The 18,789-nt window shown below is 46.1% G+C and overlaps 1 protein-coding gene across 1 annotated transcript in view; it reads right to left on the reverse strand.

Annotated features, from left to right (window-relative positions):
• The window catches only part of fras1 (Fraser extracellular matrix complex subunit 1), a 642,015-nt gene that overhangs the window by 305,845 nt on the left and 317,381 nt on the right, over nucleotides 1–18,789 (reverse strand). Inside the window, exon 16 of the mRNA XM_069926766.1 lies at nucleotides 8,933–9,073. Coding sequence (XP_069782867.1) covers nucleotides 8,933–9,073 — 141 coding nt within the window. The remainder of the gene's footprint in view (nucleotides 1–8,932; nucleotides 9,074–18,789) is intronic.

The raw sequence follows: 18,789 nt of genomic DNA on the forward strand, positions 1-18,789 counted from the left end.
AAAAAAGATCTCACGAAGAGTGTGCAGGAATGTGAGAGAGGTCCTAAATGAGCGTTTCTCTTCTGTGTTCACAAAGGAGAAGGATGAGCAAGATAGTGAGTTTGTAACTGCAGTTATTTACCCAGTTTACACACAATTTAAAGAATACACTCCCTCATTTATTTCAGCCCAAAACAGAATCAACGCTCTTTATTCCCTTCAGACACAACACTGAATTCTTCATCCCACCAAACAGCACCCAACCAAACCCCCTCTGACCTTTTCACTGACTCTCCACTACAGGGTAATCGCGATCCTCTCTATCTCCACCTTCTCCGTCCAAGATCCATCACAATGTACGCAGCCTGCAGATTAGCCAGCATCCCGACTCCTAGGCTGAGCTATAGAAAGGCACCCCCTGACTTTGCTCTCCCTAGCCCACCCACCGTTGAATAAAGTGACATGTTAAATAACATGTATGGGGTTTCCAAACACTCCTTCTGGGAGCCCGAGGTCCCTGCTCCCACCGGGAGCCCAAGATCTCCGCTCCTGCTGGGAGCCTGAGGTCCCTGCTCTTGCCGAACCCCCCTCCCTTCCAGTCACCTAGGCGTACTCGGCCTAATGTTTAATCCACCACTGCCTTTACATGTGTGCTATTACTCCCATGCGTCACCATTGCAAATGTTATCAGCGGCAACTGGCACCGTTCCTGACACAAGTAAGTACGTGACCGTGACAAGTTCAGGGAGAGGAGAGTGCAATGATAGTTTGGAGCTCGTCAGTGTTGACAATGGGGAAGTGACAGAAATCATGGAAGACAAAAGTTGATAAGAGATCAGGGGAGGATGTGATCTATCCCAGGGAAGACTTACTTAGTGCGCTGATGGAGATTTTTGCCTCATGGTTAGTTACAGGTGAGGCACCAGAAGACAGGAGGATAGCTGATGCTGTCCTTTGTTTAAGAAGGGTAGCAGGGACATGCCAGGAAACTATGGCCCAGTGAGGCTTATATTAGTGGGAGGGAAATTCTCAGCGATTGGAAACATATACATTTGAAAAGGCAGGGAATGATCAGGGATAGTCGATGTAGCTTTGTGAGGGTGGAAAAAAATCCTGTGTAATTAATTTGATTGAATTTTTTAAGTAGGTAACTAAGATTAACGATGACAGGGTGGTGGACGCATATGGAGATACAGGACTACAGATGCTAAAAACTGAAACAAAGTTTTCCTAAGGTAACAACAGTAGGCTGGTCCAGATTAAGGTACATGGGATCTGTAGCAAGCTGCCAAATTGGGTCCAAAAATGGCTTAGAGATAGGAGGCGGAGAATGGTTGGGGAATGATCCTTCTCTGCTTGGAAGATTGTGACCAGAGGTCAGAATAAACAGAGCAGACAGGGGAGAGGTCACACTGCACAGACCAGAGTTGGGAGAGGGCATTGTAAAGTTAACACCTTGTGTTTTTGATTTGTAGTTAATTTTATGACTATTCCTTTAAGGAAAATTGTTTGTAATGTTACCAGAGTGACTATAATATCATATGTCGTAATATTCGGGCGTACGGGGAGCTTGCTTTCATTCTTTGAAGAATGATGACAGAGATGTAAGCTCTCGAGATAATTTTCTTTATTTTATTTCTTTTATATTTGTTTAAAGAAGAATATTGTTATCATTATACACAGAATGCTTTATTTACTCAAGTTATGAAAATCTTGATGAGAAGTTATGCAAAATGTTTGTCCATTTATATCAATGAATTAAAGCTATTCACAGCTGCATCTCCAGAGTTTGATTTATTGGATTAATAAGATAGTAACTTGGAATGTCGTCGCTTACTTTTCTGTGAAGATGATGCATTTTGAGATTGGGAAGTACGAGAGATTGGAAAGTGTCATCTACCAGCATTGCCCATCTTTTTGGCGAACACCATCGGTTCACTCTATGATCAAGTGTATGCTCGCACTCCACTGAAACATGCTGGGTTGACAGCATGTTTGAACAGTGCTGTGGAGGGAAGTTCTGTTGGTGCGGGTGGAGTGCTACAGCTATGGATGTTCACAGATCATTCAGGACACTGGGAGGCTGTGAAAACAGATACCCCTGATCATTGGGTAAGGATGAGAAGTGGGAAGGCTTGTTCGTTGACCCACTTCGATCCGAAGACCAGCAGTGTTGACAAGAAACATGAGAGTGGTCCCTATTCCTCCACCAACCCAGGCAGGTGTGAGGAGCTGGAGTGATAACGGGGTCAGGGCATAGTGTTCAAGAAGAGGAAGAGGAATAATTACTGAGACTGATGCAAAACAAAACAAGTTTTCTCTTTAGTTTGCAGTTCACCAACAAATGCTTTAACATTTTAAATTTGAAAAATGTCTTTTGAAGTCCTTGTGACCAGAAACTCCAGTTCAGGTCAGTCGGATTTCAGATCGGATTTTTTGGTCACAAGAACCTCAAGATTCATATTTTGAATTTAAAACCATTAAGATGACCGATAAACCACTGCAAGCAAAGCTTCTGGGCTGAAATGAGGAACTAGCATAACAAAATTCAGAAATCAGAGTTCGGTTCAACAAAGTTGTTTCATCAAAACCAGTGTTAGTTAGCATGGCACTATTACAACGCCAATGACCCAGCTTCGAATCCAGCGCTGTCCGCAATGAGTTTGCACGCTCTCCTCGTGTCCGCGTGGGTCCTCCCCGGGGTGGGGAGGGGGACTCCAGTTTCTTCCCACAAAGGGGATGGGGTGGGGGTCGCAGGTTAAAATTTGGATGTAATTGGGCAGAACGAGTTTAAATGGCCAGGATCAACTTCAACTGTGCTGTAAATATAATTTAAATTAAAAAATTATAAATACAACAGAAGAATTAAGCAAAATCTTGCGGTCAAAGAAATAAAACAAATGTGCAAAAGTACTGGAGAAACTCAATAGCTCCAGCATCTACAGGAGGCAAAGGTATATCCTCAACGTTTCAGGCCCAAAATACTGGTTGTACAGCTGCCTCACCTTTTATCCAAAAACCTTGGGTCTGGACACTTTTTGGAATTCGGATTTTGTCAGATTAAAGAATTATTGAGGCCGATGACCCTGCTGCTGTTGACCTGGGAGGCCGACGTCATTGACCCCATTGTGATTTGGAACACTGACCCAGCTCATGACCTGCTGGGAAGCCGACACCAGTCCTGCTCATGACCGGCTGGGAGGCCAACACCAGTCCTGCTCCTGAACTGCTGGGAGGCTGATGTCGGTCCTGCGCCTCACCTGATGGAAGGTCGACGCCAGTCTTGCTCCTGACCTGATGGAAGGTCGACGTCGATTCTGCTCCTGGCCTGCTGGGAGGCTGACACTGGCCCTACTTCTGACCTGCTGGGAGGCCGATGCCTGTCCTGCTCCTGATCTGCTGGGAGACCAATGTCTGTCCTGCTCCTGACCTGCTGGGAGGCCAACACTGACCCAGATCCAGACCTGCTGGGAGTCAACACCGGTCCTGCTCCTGACACTGGGAAACCAATGCTGGTCCTGCTTCTGACATGATGGGAGGCTGACGCTGGTCCAGCTCCTGACCTGTTGGGAAGAAGATGTCAGCCCCACTCCTGACCTGCTGGGAGGATGATGCCAGCCCGACTCCTGATCTTCTGAGAGGATGATGCCAGCCCCACTCCTGATCTGCTGGGAAGATGATGCCAGCCCCACTCCTGATCTGCTGGGAAGATGATGCCAGCCCCACTTCTGACCTGCTGGGAGGAAGATGCGGCCCTACTCCTGCCCTGCAGGGAGATCGATGGCCGTCCTTCTCCTGACCTGCTGGGAGGTTGACACCGGTTCTGGTCCTGACCTGCTGGGAGGTCAATGCCGGCCCTGCTCCTGACCTGCTGGGAGGCCAACATTGAGCAACGAGGTGCACCTGATACAAACACATGCACAATTTGCCGTCACTCTCTGTTTCACCAAAACAAGATAGGCAATCTGACTTAATTACCTTAATTAATTCAAAGGATTTACTTAATGTAATGCAGTTGAATGCCACCTTGGGCATCAGTCCTCATTCTATCAAGGACATCTACAAGAGGTGGTGTCTTAAGAAAGCAGAATATATCCTCAAGGGCCCTCACCACCCAGGCCATGACCTGCTCACACTGCTACCATCGGAAATGAAGGAGACACAGGAGCCTGAAGACGAACACCCATCAGAACAAGGACAGCTTCTTCCCCTCTGTCATCAGATTCCTGAATGGACAATGATCCACAGATACTGCCTCACTTCCTCTTCTTTTTGGACTAATTCAGCCATTTTTAAATGTAACTTTATGGCAATATTTGCACTGTAACACTGCCACAAAATAACAAATTTTGTGGTATGTTCATGATGGTACGAGCCCAGCGGACCACAAAACCCAGCAGCAATAGATATTCACCAAGACAAATGGTTACTTAAAACAAAAGTTGCTTTTAATTATCTTTGAACATGAAAACAGAATCACACTTTAACTTATCAATATTGACTTAACTAACCTAACTTAACCCTATTCTAATTCTAAGTGCACGTGTGTGCAAGTTCAGAAAATTATTTAATTCACAGTCCAATCTCACTTCTCACTCCTCCAAGTTCACTGGTTGCAGGCAATTCTTATACTGTGCACAGAATTTAACATTTATAAAGTTCACCAGGCTTTGGTGCTTGAAAGGTTGAAACGGTTACCGCTCAGGAAGGTTCTTGTCGATTTTCAGAGAGAGATTTCTGGCTCGTTGGACACCCACAACTGACCTCTTCCGATTAGCCACTTCAGTGTCTTGCTGAAGAAACTTGCCACCTCAGGGTTCTCCGGATGATAACCTCTTTCGTTCAGGTCACCACAGAGTTCCTTTTTGTTTCCCTTATCTCAAGTGAAAGATTAGGCAGCCCATTCTCTCCTCTTGTATGAACCACAAAGGCTTTGACCAGGCTGAACTAAGAACTCACAACCCGGCTTCCAAATGGGGTTTTTCCACAAGCTTGCCAGCTTGTCCTGTTCCAGTCCCAACTGCTGCTGCTGAACTGTAGAACTGAATTACCTTTCTCTCTCTCTCTCTCTCTCTCTCTCTCTCAGAGAAAACCACATGACCCTTTAAGTACATCAAACTGCGCTCAGACTACGGCACTGGACCTAATCTTCTGAGTCTGTTCATCTGTTGCTTTCCAAAACAATAATCCATAACTCCACAGCTTGTCCAATTAACACCTACTTGTGAAGTCCTTATAGGCATTTGTCAAAGTTTTTGCAAAGGCACTCGGAGCCTGGACTGTCTGGCTTGAGCAGAGCTCCGTCATTTTAAATGAGATCTGCGTTGTGAAGTATTTGTATCTTTTTGTGACCTACACTAAAAAACCTGCCACAATTTATATGCAATGAAAAAAAAAATTATCTGTCACAACCTTTTCTCAGCCATATTTCTGTTATACAGTGTATTCCCGATATCCAGAAACCACTTAACGGAAACTCTCAGTTATCTGAACTTTTCCTCAGTGGCAAAATGACATCACAGGTTGAAAAAAAAATTTTGCCCAATGTGCTCTGACACTCTGTTGGCACCAGTTTGGTAACAACAGAGCTCAGAGCCAGCCGGGAAGACAGACACCAAACGGCTAGATGTCGGCTCAGAGAAGCAGTCTGAAATCTCAAGCCATCAGTGAGCGACTAAAGAAAGTCGGCGGGTCAGGCAGCACATGGGGAGATAGACCTAGTTTCCAGTAACTCCCTCCCCTCTTTCTTTCCATTTTATCTTTACCCTCCACTCTACTTGGTTTCAGAATCGGTGTCCAAGATTAAACAAGTTAGGACTTTATTCCTAGGAGCACAGAAGAATGAGGCGAGATTTGATAGAGGTTTACTAAATTATGAGGGGTATAGACAGAGTAAATGCGAGTTGGCTCTTTGCACTTAGATTAGGAAAGATAAATACAAGAGGACATGGCTTTGAGGAGAAAGGGGAAAGATTGTGAGGGAACATTACAGGAGCTTCTTCACTCAGAGAGTAGTGGGAGTGTGGAACGAGCTGCTATCTGACGTGGTATTATGCGGGCTCACTTTTAAATTTTAAGAATACATTGGATAGATTCATGGATGGGAGAGTTTGGGAGGGTTATGGAATGGGTGCAGGTCAGTGGGACCAGTGGAATGAAGTTTTGGTACAGTCTAGAAGGCCCAAATAGCCTGTTATCTGTGCTGGAGCGTTCTATGGTTCTATTCAAGGGGCATTACGGTAACTGCAGTGGGGAGGGGGGGGGCACTGACCTTTTTGCAGCATCAGACCAGGAGCAGTGGTGTGGTTTCGGACTGGGTTGGTGCCAGGGGGAGTGGTGACAGCAGCATCTTAAAACTGAGGGGGTGGTAGTGGTAGCATCAGACCTGCAAAGGAGGGTGTGTTGGGCAGCGGCAGAGTCGGGCCTGGGTGTGGTGGGGCGTGCTGGCAGCAGCAGTGTCAGACCGGGATGTAGGGGTGGGGGGGGGGGGGAAAGTAGGGGGGTACAATTACTCATTTTGGGTGCAGGAGACCTTAGCCCGTGAATGCCTCCTCCCACACCCCTATGACGTTGACCCTGCTGGTTTGTTCTCCACTGCTCTGGTGTCATCAAGGAGAGTGGCCTCCCGGGCAGGATCGGCATCAGCAGTGGGGAGTTGCCAGGAATCGGCGATGGCGGTGGGGAGGTGCCAGGGATCGGCGGCGGCGGCTGATCTTCAGTTTTTTTCCGTTAACCGATTCTGCTGACCCGCCCGGGCTGCTTAAAGCCCGTGTTCAATTATCCCAAAAATCCAGTTAACCGTATGTGCCCCTTGCATTGAAATACATGCAATTTAAACCACAGGTCTTTCCTCCCATTTGCCCGTCCTATCCAGTACATCTGCTGTCTTTGAGCATAGCATTGGCCCTCAACTTCTCATCTCCACGCTGGGCCTTGGCTTCCTGCGAATCTAATTTCAACCTTCAGGCTCACCTTTGCCCACAGACGCATTCCACTTGTCTGCTCCTAACCAATAGCTCGTAGAGGATAAGCAGCAGTTGGCAGACAAGTGGTGTGAATTGCAATGAATACGAAGCAAAAAGAAGAGGAAATGTCTCAAAGGAGAGAAAATGATTTTTAATGCACGACAGTCTCCCCAAGCTGGAAATAATGGGTTATATTGGACAAGAACAAATGCTGCAATTTGTCTCGTGCAATTTGAGACAGGCTTTTCCACTGGGAGAGGGTAATACTCCTCAGTCCAATCAATTCTGCTCACAGCAACTCAGCCTTTCAGGAGGAAACTCATCCTACCACCTGGATCATTAGGCGACCTCTCATAGGCAGCAAATGCTTCTCCTTCTAACATTTTCCAGGGCTCAAGTTAACAGATTTCAGATTTATTGTCGGAGTACTCAAAGTGCATGACATCACAATACAACGCTGAGATTCTTTTTTTCCCTGCGGGCGAGGCAGAGTCACCACTTAGCTGGCAGTGCAAAACAAAAACGATCTCAACATACAAATAAAGAAATGTAAACAACAGGCTGTGCAATACAGAGAGAAAGAGCGATGGAAACAAAATCAAGATTCATTTGGTATCATAGTCATAAAACTGTGTCATATCACATGAATTATTTTTTTTTTCTGCTTTGCCGCAAGGCAGACAGATCTGTCACCGGCAGGAATTGCCTAAGCGCCTCCAACAGTCAGACTTACAGTCAGAGCAAGAGAGAAACAAAAGAGAGACCCCCCCCGCCCAAAAATCATTGAGTGTCTGCAGATTCGCCCCCCAGCACTTCATCAGCCCCGGCAGCCACACAGAGTTCAGTCCAAGCTATTGGCAGCCCGAGTTCCAGATCTGAACCTCCGACACGGTCAGGAACTTCTCAGCGCCCTCGCCAGCTCCTCGCACCCCGGTTCCGATACCTGGCACCAGCCAGTCTCCAGCTGCCCACCGCATGGCATGAGTCACCTGACAGCAGTCTCCAGCGGCCCACAGCTTCCGTGGGTTGCTCGCCTCGAGTTGCCAGCAGCCTGCTGCGTGCTACAGCGGCTTTGGCAGCGCTGCCATTTTTAAGGAAGTGCCAAAGTAAGAGTCCTTCAATGAGTCCCTGATTGAGTTTGTTGTTGAGGAGTCTGACGGTGGAGGGGGGAGCAGCTGCTCCTGGACCTGGTGGTGTGAGTCTCATGGCACCTAGACCTCCTGATGGCAGCAGTGAGAACTGAGCATTTGCTGGCCGATGTGGATCCCTGAATGATTACTGCTGCTCTGCGATGGCAGCATTCCCGGTAGATGCACTCAATGGTGGGGAGAGTTTTGCCTTTGGTGTCCTGGGCTGTCTCCACTACCTTTTGCAGAGCTTTACACTCAGGGGTATTGGTGTCCACCTACCAGACCATGATGCAGCCAGTCAGCGCACATTCCACCACATCTCTGTAGAAATTTGTCAGGGTTTCCGGTATCATACTCAACCCCCGCAAACTCCCGAGGAAGTAGAGGCGCTGACCTGCTTTCTTCACGACGCCACTGGTGCATTGGTTCGAGGAAAGATCCTCTGAGATAGTGACTCCCAAGGAAGTTAAATGTGCTCACCCTCTCCATCTCTGATCCCCCAATGATCACTGAATCGTTCATCTCTGGGTTTCCCTTCCTGAAGTCAACAATCAGCTCCTTGGTTTTGGTAATGTTGAGTGCAAGGTTGTTGCTGGTGCACCATGCAGCCATGTTTTCAATCTCCTGGTTATAACAAATGGTTTCCTGTACTACTCTGTGCTATGACATGACAAAGGATATCAACTCCTGTAATTGCAGCACTGCAAAGATAAATATAAAAATAACCAAATTCAGCATGACGCTAATCTGCTCTTGCAGAGTACTCTTTGTGTGAACAGTGAAAATGCTTCAAATTTGGAAATTTTTCTTATTGACGCGAAAAGTGCTGTTCCTCCTAAGTTCTGTCTTGGCGCTTACCTGCACATCTGTTGGCCACGTCTCTGTAAGAGCCTTCCGGACAATGTGAAACACACCTCCCATGGTGTATAACCCTGCCTTCAGCGCAGCTCAGGCATTTTTCGTTGTCCAGGTGGCAAGTCTGGCAAGATGAGTTACATGCTGTGCATGAAATAAAAGAGGAAACAAAACAAACAAGTTAAACTACTAAGTAAAATTAAATTTGCCACTTACCCAGATCATTCATGAATGCAGAAGCTAACATACATTTATCATGCCTTTATTTCTGGAAACATTATTAAGTTTTGGGTCAGTCCCCCCATTTTACAAACCACCTTCGACACTGCAAGATAAGCAGCTTTCTAAAACTGCACGGCACGGTTGGCATAGCGGTCAGCACTAAGCCTTCACAGCACCAGCAATCAGGACCAGGGTTCACATCCCGAGATGTCTATAAGCTCGTTCTCCCCGTGCCTGCGTGGGTTTTCCCCAGGAGCTCCAGTTTCCTCCCACCCTTCAAAATCATGCCGGGGGTTGTAGGTTAATGGGGCGTAAATTAAGGGGGGGGGGGGGGTGTGTGCGGACTCATGGGCTGAAAAGGCCTGTACGTCAAAACTAAATTAAAAGAATGCTTGAGCAACAAGAGACCCTCCCCCCACCTGGAGTTCAAAGGGCAGGTTGACTATTGATCTTACTAAGTAGAGTACCTGTGGCCCAAATTATAGCAAAGTTAAAGAATCAACTTGTGGCATTTCACTAATTTTAAGCAGTAGTTTTGGAGAAATATGAAATGTTTAGAAGGTCCAGTACATCATGGGAACTGGCGAGAAAGTTATTGTTCCTGGTCTGAATTAAAGTTCACATTGTTGGGCACTAATTAGTCCAAATGTTAAAATTCCTGCCAATGCATGTTAGTTTTGTACCTCTCACAATCCTCTAGCAATGGTATTGGCTGATGTCATTTCTAACATGTTCCTGGGATTTGGTATTGCATCTCCAATGATCAATCGTTTCCTGCTCGCAGGATGTGATTGAGCCAACGCCATTTCTGTGGGACTGAGGTCGCATCAAAGGATGTTGGGTTCTCTTCCTTGAATGAAGCTGATTTGACTCCAGTGCTACCAAAATATAGTGCCACCCTCCATTCCTCCTCTCCGCCTGAACGTGCAGCAGGCACACCAGGCAGCTGGAAGAGGAAGACATTGAGAAGGACCCTCAGCAAGGGACTATAACCACCCAGAGCTCTCACAGAGCAATGCTGCTGCCTGAACCTCGATGACAATCCAAGTGAGGCAACTGAATTCCAGCAAGGACTTTGTCACTGAAAAGCAAGTGCAGCCACAGTTCAAACTTTGTGCACAGCAATGCCTAATTTGAAAGTGAAGGACATCATGGCTTAGGGTTATAGACGCTCGGTTCTGGAAATGAGCAACATTTCACTCTTTGTAATCAACTGGAGGCAACCGATGGATCCAAATCCGAGAGAGGAGTACGTCTCATCTTCATGAGCCAGCAGTCAGTGTCTGCAGATGGCTTTGTAGTTTCATCCAAAAGGGATCCTACTCAGCCAATATCAGGCTGGATGTGGGACCACACATGACATATCCCTGTCTCCTAACTCACTGCAGTCATAATGCCTTTGATCCATGTCAATGCTACAACATTTCAATCATTGGAACAAAATAAGACCACCAAGTAACTAATTCTACCCTGATGTACAATCTACACAATAGGACAATATAGTGAATGCCAACAAGAAGTTCAGTGTTAAACGGAGCCCCTTTGCTGACATTTTGAGTTCTTGGCAGAGCACTTCAAGATTTCCTGAGGTCTATGGCTTGCTGTTCAGCCTCACAACCACTGTTCCCTCTAAGCCAGTGGTTTTCAGACTGCCCCCACCTAAACTCACATTTGACCTTAAGCAATCCCAATGCCATAAGTGCTCTGTGATTAGTAAGAGATTGCTGAAAATGGTATGTGAATGGAAAGAAAAAGTTTGAGAACCACTGTTTTAATCGTACCTCGTTGACTCGTTATGTGCATGGTTTCAGAACTCCAAAGGAAATGGGCCAATGACAATTTTTCGCAAGCCAAATATTTCAGTAACAATTGGGTCTAGAGCAGTGGTTCTCAACCTTCCCTTCCCACTCACACACCACCTTAAGTAATCCCTTACTAATCACAGAGCGCCAATGGCATAGGGATTGCTTAAAGTGGGATGTGAGTTTAAGGGGACAGTTTGAAAACCTCTGCTCTAAGCTGTGCGCGAGGGCTGTGGCGCACATACATTTTGCAACCAGCGCACAAAGGAATTGATGCGCTCACAAAAGGTTAGTTGCCTAGTTCAAAGTATCAAATAAAATCTGATCAAAAATTGTTACTTCGCAGAATGCAATCATGCTTGTATTATATTAAAACATGCCAACAATTATCAGCCTGTAAGTTTGACGTCTGTGGTAGGTAAATTGATGGAAAGCGTTCTTAGAGATAGTATATATAAGAATATGGAGGGACAGGGTCTGATCAGGGACACTCAACATGGATTTGTGGGTGGAAGGTCGTGTTTGATGAATCTTGTTGAATTTTTTGAATAGGCGACTAGGAATATTGATGAGGGTAGAGCAGTGGATGTTGTCTATATGGACTTCAGTAAGGCCTTCGATAAGGTTCCGCATGGGAGGTTAGTTAGAAAGGCTAGGTTCTTGGGTATTAATTTGGAGATAGTCAAATGGATTCAACAGTGGCTAGAAGGAAGGTGCCAGAGAGTAGTAGTAGATAATTGTTTGTCAGGATGGAGGCCTGTGACAAGCGGTGTACCTCAGGGTTCGGTATTGGGACCATTGCTGTTTGTCATATATATTAATGATCTGGAGGATGGGGCGGTAAATTGGATTAGTAAATATGCAGAAGAAAATAAAATAGGGGGAATTGTGGATGATGAAGAGGGTTTCCAAAGATTGCAGAGGGATTTAAACTGCTTCGAGGAATGGGCAGAAAGATGGCAGATGGAGTTTAATGCTGATAAGTGTGAGGTGCTTCATTTTGGAAAGAATAATCAAAGCAAGACATATGTAGTAAATGGGAGGGGATTGAAGAATGCAGTGGAGCAGAAAGATCTAGGAATAACGGCGCATTGTTCCCTGAAGGCAGGAGTGCATGTGGATAGGGTGGTGAAGGCAGCCTTGAGTATGCTTGCCTATATAAATCAGAGCACGATTTATAGGAAGGATATTAACAAGATAGAGTGCAGAGAAGATCTACAAAAACGTTGCCTGGGTTTCAGCATCTGGAATACAAGGAAAGATTGAACAAATTAGGTCTTCATTCCTTGGAACGTAGAAGGCTGAAAGGGAATTATTAGAGGTGTTTAAGATAATGAGAGGGATAGATAGAGTTGATGTGGAAAGGCTTTTCCCATGGAGAGTAGGAGAGATGGATACAAGAGGCCATGGGTTGAGAGTTCACAGGCAAAGGTTTAGGAGTAACATGAGGGGGAACTTCTTTACTCAGAGAGTGGTTACTGTGTGGCATGGGCTTCCAGGAAAGGTGGTGGAGGCAGGGTCAATTTTGCCATTTAAGAAAGAGTTGGATGAATATATGGATAGGAGGGGGATGGAGGGATATGGGCAGAGTGCTGGTAAGTGGGATTAGAGGAGGGTACTTGGATCGGTGCGGATTAGAAGGGCCAAATTGGCCTGTTTCCGTGCTGTAATTGTTATATGGTTATATACAGTTTGATTAGCCATGAGGGAAATGATCTTGAAACAATTTCAAGCACAATCATTCAGTGCACACGTCCTTTTCTCACAGGGAAAAAAAAATTGCATGACCCAAGATTTTTGCGTACACTGACTACTGAAAATTAGAAGGAATATTGCTCACTACTTTAAGAATCAGGTCTTATAGTGTGGAGTAGAAGAAAAATGAGAGTGTTGGAGAAGACAAGGGGGAGGAGGAAGGGAAGGGGGAATAAACTTTGACGTGGTTGGTCTGGTCCTGCTGACTGCACCTATCCCGGTTAGAATCATAGAACTACAAAACACCACAGCACAGAAACAGACCCTTCTAGTCTGTTTCAAACTGTGCCACCATCAAGAATATCTTTTGGAAGCATTGCTGTCGATGAGCAGCAGCAAGGGTCTCTCTGTCCTCACTGCTGCCATCAGGAAAGAGGTGTAGATGCCAAAGACTCGCACCACCAAGTTCGAGAACAGCTGCTACCCCTCCACCATCAGCCTCCTCAATGACAAACTCAAGTCAGAGACTCATTTAAGAGCACTTACTTTTGCACTTCATTGATTTTTTTTTCTCTCTGTATGGCAGTCAGTTTATTTGCATTTATTTGTTTACATGTATCTTCTTGAGTACAGATTTTTGCACAACCGATAAGTGGAAATTCTGCCTTGCCCACAGGATGACTAATCTCAGGGTTGAATGTGAAGTCGTGTATGTACTCTGACAATAAATCTGAACTTTAATTTTCGGCCTAATGCCAATGATCTACTCCCAGACCATATCTCTCCAGACCCCTCACATCCAATTCTTTCCTTCGATTCCAAAATTGAGCCTGCATTTACCAATTCAGTCGTAGCTCATTCCACACTCCCACCACTCTCTGCGTGAAGAAATGACCCCCCCCCCACCAAATGTGCCCTTTATACTTTTCCCCTTTCACCCTTACCCTACCCTTACAAGATAGTTTCTATCTTGCCTAACCTCAGCGGAAAAATTCTTAATTTTGTACACCTTCATAAAATCTCCACTCATTCTTCTGCATTCCAGGGAATCAAGGCCGGATCTGTTTAGCCTTTCCCTGTTACTTAGTTCCTCAAGTCCTGGCACTACCCTACCAATGTCAAAATGAAAGCCATCACAAGTCAAACATTTTAGAATGACAAAAGCCAAGCAATTTTGCATATCATAATACTTTTATTCATCGTTACCCCAGTCAGTGTTGGTGGGTGGAAGGATGCTGACTTGCAGTGAACGAGGCTCCAAATACCCTTGGATGACAAGCTCGGGCTACTTTAGACCAAGAAGCTCTCAATTCAGACTGGACCATCCGGGAACCACTGAGCTAGTATGCTCATAGACCACAGCAAACACTGCAGCAGCTAGATCCCAAATTTCACATTTCCTCCCAACAAAAAGGTTATTCAATCCATCTCACAAAATAATTCTATCAATCCCACTTTTGCGGTGGCTTCCCTTCAAACCATTCTCGCGTGTGCCCATCAACTGCATCCTGATTCTCTAACCACCTACCAACATATTCGAGTATAAAACAGGACACACAGGGGCAGGCTCTTCACCCCACAGTGTTTGTGCCGAACATGACCACAAAATAAATGATATCTCTTCTGCCCATACATGATAAATATACCTACATTCCCTGCATATTGATGTGTCTACCTTTGAATCAGAATCTAATGTGATAAACAAGTCATGAAATTCGGTGTTTTGCATCATAGCACAGACATTCATATCATGAACCATCTTAGGACATTGCTACAAAAAAATTTAACAGTTCAGGAAAAGTAAGGCAGTGCCTTTGGTTCATTGATTATTCAGAAATCTGATGGCAACGGGGAAGAAGCCATCCTTGTGTCGCTGAGTGCTCGTCTTTAGACTCCTGTACCATTTCCCCGATGGCAGCGGAGAGAAGAGGGCACGGCCTGGGTGGTGGGGGTCTTTGAGAATAGAGGCTGCTTTTTTAAGACACCGCCCCAGGTAGACATCCTCGATAGAATGGAGTCTGGTGCCTGTGATGTTGCAGGCCAAGTTAACAACCTTTGGGAGTTTATTCTTCTCCTGAGAGTTGGTGCCTGCACACCAGGCAGTGATGCAACCAGCCAGAATGATGATTCACTTTATTGTCATTGTACCAGTAAACCAGCCAATGAAATGCAACCAGCATCGACCAGAATTTAAATAAAAAGTGCTGTAAACATTACAATAAATCATGCAATTAAAACCAACAACATTATTCTCCAACGCACTGTTTAAAATGTACTGATTTTACAATGTGAGTGCAGGACCACTCAGCGCCGTGATTATATTCAACAAAGTCACAGCTTCGTTTATTTAAAAAGCTCTTCTTGTGCCCTAATGATGCACGAGCGAAGGCTCCTGTAGCATCTGCCCAATGGGAGAAGAGTGAATAGTCCGTGTTTCGGGTGCGATACATCCTTGATGATGTTTCTCGCCTTACCTAGACATCGTTCCCTATTGACGTTTCCGATGGTAGGCAATTGGATTCCAATGATCTGCTGGGCCAGGTTTCACTACCCGCTGGAGTGCCTTGCCATCTTGTAGTATGGTAATTCCCGTACTACACTAAAATACCGTATGTCAGCACGCTCTTGATTGTGCAACTATAGAAATCCAACAGTATCCTCGGCCAGAGGTGTACCTTCCTCATGCTTCTCAAAGAATAAAGACGCTGATGTGCCTTTTGAAGAATTCAGGGAGACTGCTCTCCACGGTACACCTGTAGAAGTTCACACCAGTCTTCGATAGTCTAACAGCCTTTTACACACTACTATCGAATATCTTATCTGCTTCTACCATTATACCTGACATCCTGTTCCAGACAACCCTCTGTTTAAAATAACTTGTACATCTCCTTTTAACTACCCCCCAAGCCCCCACACCACATTAAATCCAAGTCCTCTCATATTCAACATTTTTACCTGAGAAAATGGTTTCTGGCTTTTCATCCATGCATCTCATAATTTATAATTTTTTTTTTCAAATTTAGACATAAAGCACAAAGACAGGCCCTTTCTGCCCACTAGTCCATGACGCCCAGCTTACACCCAATTGATCTACAACCCCCCCCCCCGGTAATTTTTGAATGGTGGGAGAAAACTGGAGCCCCCCCCCCCCAGGGAAAACCCACACAAACACAGGGAGAAGGTAAAAACTCCTCACACAGTGTGGGATTCGGACCCCATTCCCAATCACTCCTGATGTAACGGAGCCACCCACTACACCAACCGTGTTGCCCCTTTTCATTATCTTAATTTTATTCATTTCCATCAGCATCTGATATTCCAGACAATCCAAGTTGGTCCAACCTCTCCGCAGCCTGTAATCCAGGGAGCATCCTCGTGCCTTTTGCAAAGCCTTCACATACTTCTTATAATGGGGTGACCAGAAATGAACATGATGCTCCAACCCTTTTGTATATCTACAAATTGACCACCTTCCTCCCTGCCAAGTGTACGCAAACATACCATGCACCTTCTTTACCACCCGATCTACTTGCCTGGCCACTTTCAGGGTGCCATGGTGCGGGACCCACCTGATCTCCCTGTATATCAATGTGGTTTAGAATCCAAATATTAACTGTATGCCTTCACACTGCATCTGACCACCCAAAATGCAGAAGCTACCACAAGTTCAGACTAAACCCCATCCACCTATTCTTGGCCCATATCCTCAGACCTATATCTTGCTGTATCACACAACACCGTCCACAACTCTGCCAATATTTGTGTCATCTGAAAAAAATTACCATGACAGTGATTATGAGTATATTGTCACATACATTGTACAATTATTGTGGCACGGTTAGTGTAGTGCAACACTGATACAGCAACCAGCAATCAGAATCGTGTTTTGAATCCTGTGCTGTCTATGGGGAGTTTATACGTTCTTCCCGTGCCTATCTGGGTTTTTCCCGGGGGTTCCAGTGTCCTCCTAAAGTCAATAACGCCCTGGGGGTTTTAAGTGAATTGGGTGTAAACTGGGCAGCATGGGGTCATGGCCCGAAGGGGCCTGTTACCGTGCTGTATGTCTAAATTTAATTTAAAAGATTAATGTACATTTGCACCAAAATTGTGGTTCTGCAGCTGAACAGGTATTTTGTTAAAAAAAAACAACTTAAAACACTGAAAGACACACTTAATTGAATTAAAAAAGAGGTAATAAATCCAAAATTGGATGAATATTAAATATTCATGGTTATCAGAGTGCAAAAAACTGACGTGGCAATGGAGAATACAATCCTTTAGTGGTGTCGGAGTAATCCCTGAGTAGTATAACAAGGCCTGATAAGTGTTGAAAAATAAACTTGGAGGTGCTGCTCCTCGGTCTTGTGAACCTTCTGCCCAAAGATAGCAGGAAGACTCGGTCGTGACCAGGGTGATGGAGGCCCACTATGACGTTAGCTGCCTTCTGGAGGCCACGGCTCGCATGGATGCATTCAATGAATGGGAGATGGTAGCCTGTGACAGACCTTGACACCTTTTGGAGTCTCTTGCATTCCTAGGCAGTCAAATCCCCAAGCCAGGCTGCGATGCAACCTGTCTGTCCACTTTCCACAATGCAGCTGTGGGAGTTTGATGGAGTACCCAACACATACTAAATTTCCCCAGTCTCCTTTGAAAGTAGAGGTGCTGGAGTGCCTTCCTCATGGCTGCATCACTGTGCTGGCTCCAGGAGAAGTTTTCTGAAATATAGAATCCCAGGATCTTGAAGATTCTAACCCTGTCCACCTCCATCCCATTAATGCAGACAGGTATGTGGTCCCTCAGACTCTCTTCCCTAAAAATAAAAATGCAAGGCCCCTGAAAGCAAGATTGTTGTTTTGGCACCAACCAACTAGAAGGCCACTCCGATATAAAACCTACGACCCAAGGACCTCGCTGCCACGTCCCAGCTTGCTTGGCCACGGCACACGAACCATGGGTGTAAAGGGTGGGGCCAGTACTGCGCGCACTGCACTCCACCTAAAAGCTCCTTTGCGCAGGCCCGAGGACAGGTCCACGTCCTCCCCCTCAACGTCCTCCCCCTCCACGTCCTCCCCCTCCACGTCCTCCCCCTCAAAAGATGCTCACAAACTCAAGCTAGCATGCTGGAACATCAGAACCATGCTAGACAAGACTGACAGCCACCGACCTGAACGTCGGTCTGCCCTCATTGCACATGAACTCCTCAGACTTGACATCGACATAGCCGCTCTCAGTGAAGTCCGCCTGGCAGATGTAGGCAGCCTCCAAGAACGCGGCGCGGGCTACACACTCTACTGGTCTGGCAAGCCTTCGGATGAACGACGCCTATCTGGTGTAGGCTTCATGGTCAAGAGCTTCATTGCCTCCAAACTCGAAAACCTTCCGACAGGCCTCTCGGACCGAATCATGTCCATGCGACTCCCACTTCAAAACAAGCGTCACATCACCCTCATCAGTGTCTATGCTCCAACCCTCCAGGCGGAACCAGCAGAAAAGAACAAGTTCTACACCGACCTGCGAAACCTCATCCAACGTACCCCTACAGCCGACAAGGTTGTCATCCTGGGCGACTTCAACGCTCGTGTCGGCAAAGACTCAGAAACCTGGCCAGGAATCCTGGGCAAGCATGGCGTCGGCAAGTGCAACGACAATGGGCGCCTCCTGTTGGAGCTCTGCGCAGAACAGCGGCTTGTCATTACAAACACCCTTTTTCAGCAGAGGGACAGCCTTAAGACCACCTGGATGCATCCCCGATCCAAACACTGGCACCTCCTGGACTACATCCTGGTGCGAGAAAGTGACAAACAAGATGTGCTCCACACCAGGGTCATGCCTAGCGCGGAATGCCACACTGACCACCGGCTGGTTCGCTGCAAGCTCAACCTTCACTTCAAGCCAAAGCCCAGGAACAATAAAGCCCCCAGAAAGAGGTTCAATGTTGGAAAACTGCAGTCAGACGAAGCGAGAGGAAACTTCCAGGCAAACCTCAAAGCAAAGCTCGACGTTGCAACCCGCCTCACGGACCCGTCCCCTGAAACCCTCTGGGATCAGTTGAAGACTACCATACTGCAATCCACTGAAGAGGTACTGGGCTTCTCCTCCAGGAAAAACAAGGACTGGTTTGACGAAAACAGCCAGGAA

Source organism: Narcine bancroftii, chromosome 3 (assembly GCF_036971445.1).
Source record: "Narcine bancroftii isolate sNarBan1 chromosome 3, sNarBan1.hap1, whole genome shotgun sequence".
Taxonomy (NCBI): domain Eukaryota; kingdom Metazoa; phylum Chordata; class Chondrichthyes; order Torpediniformes; family Narcinidae; genus Narcine; species Narcine bancroftii.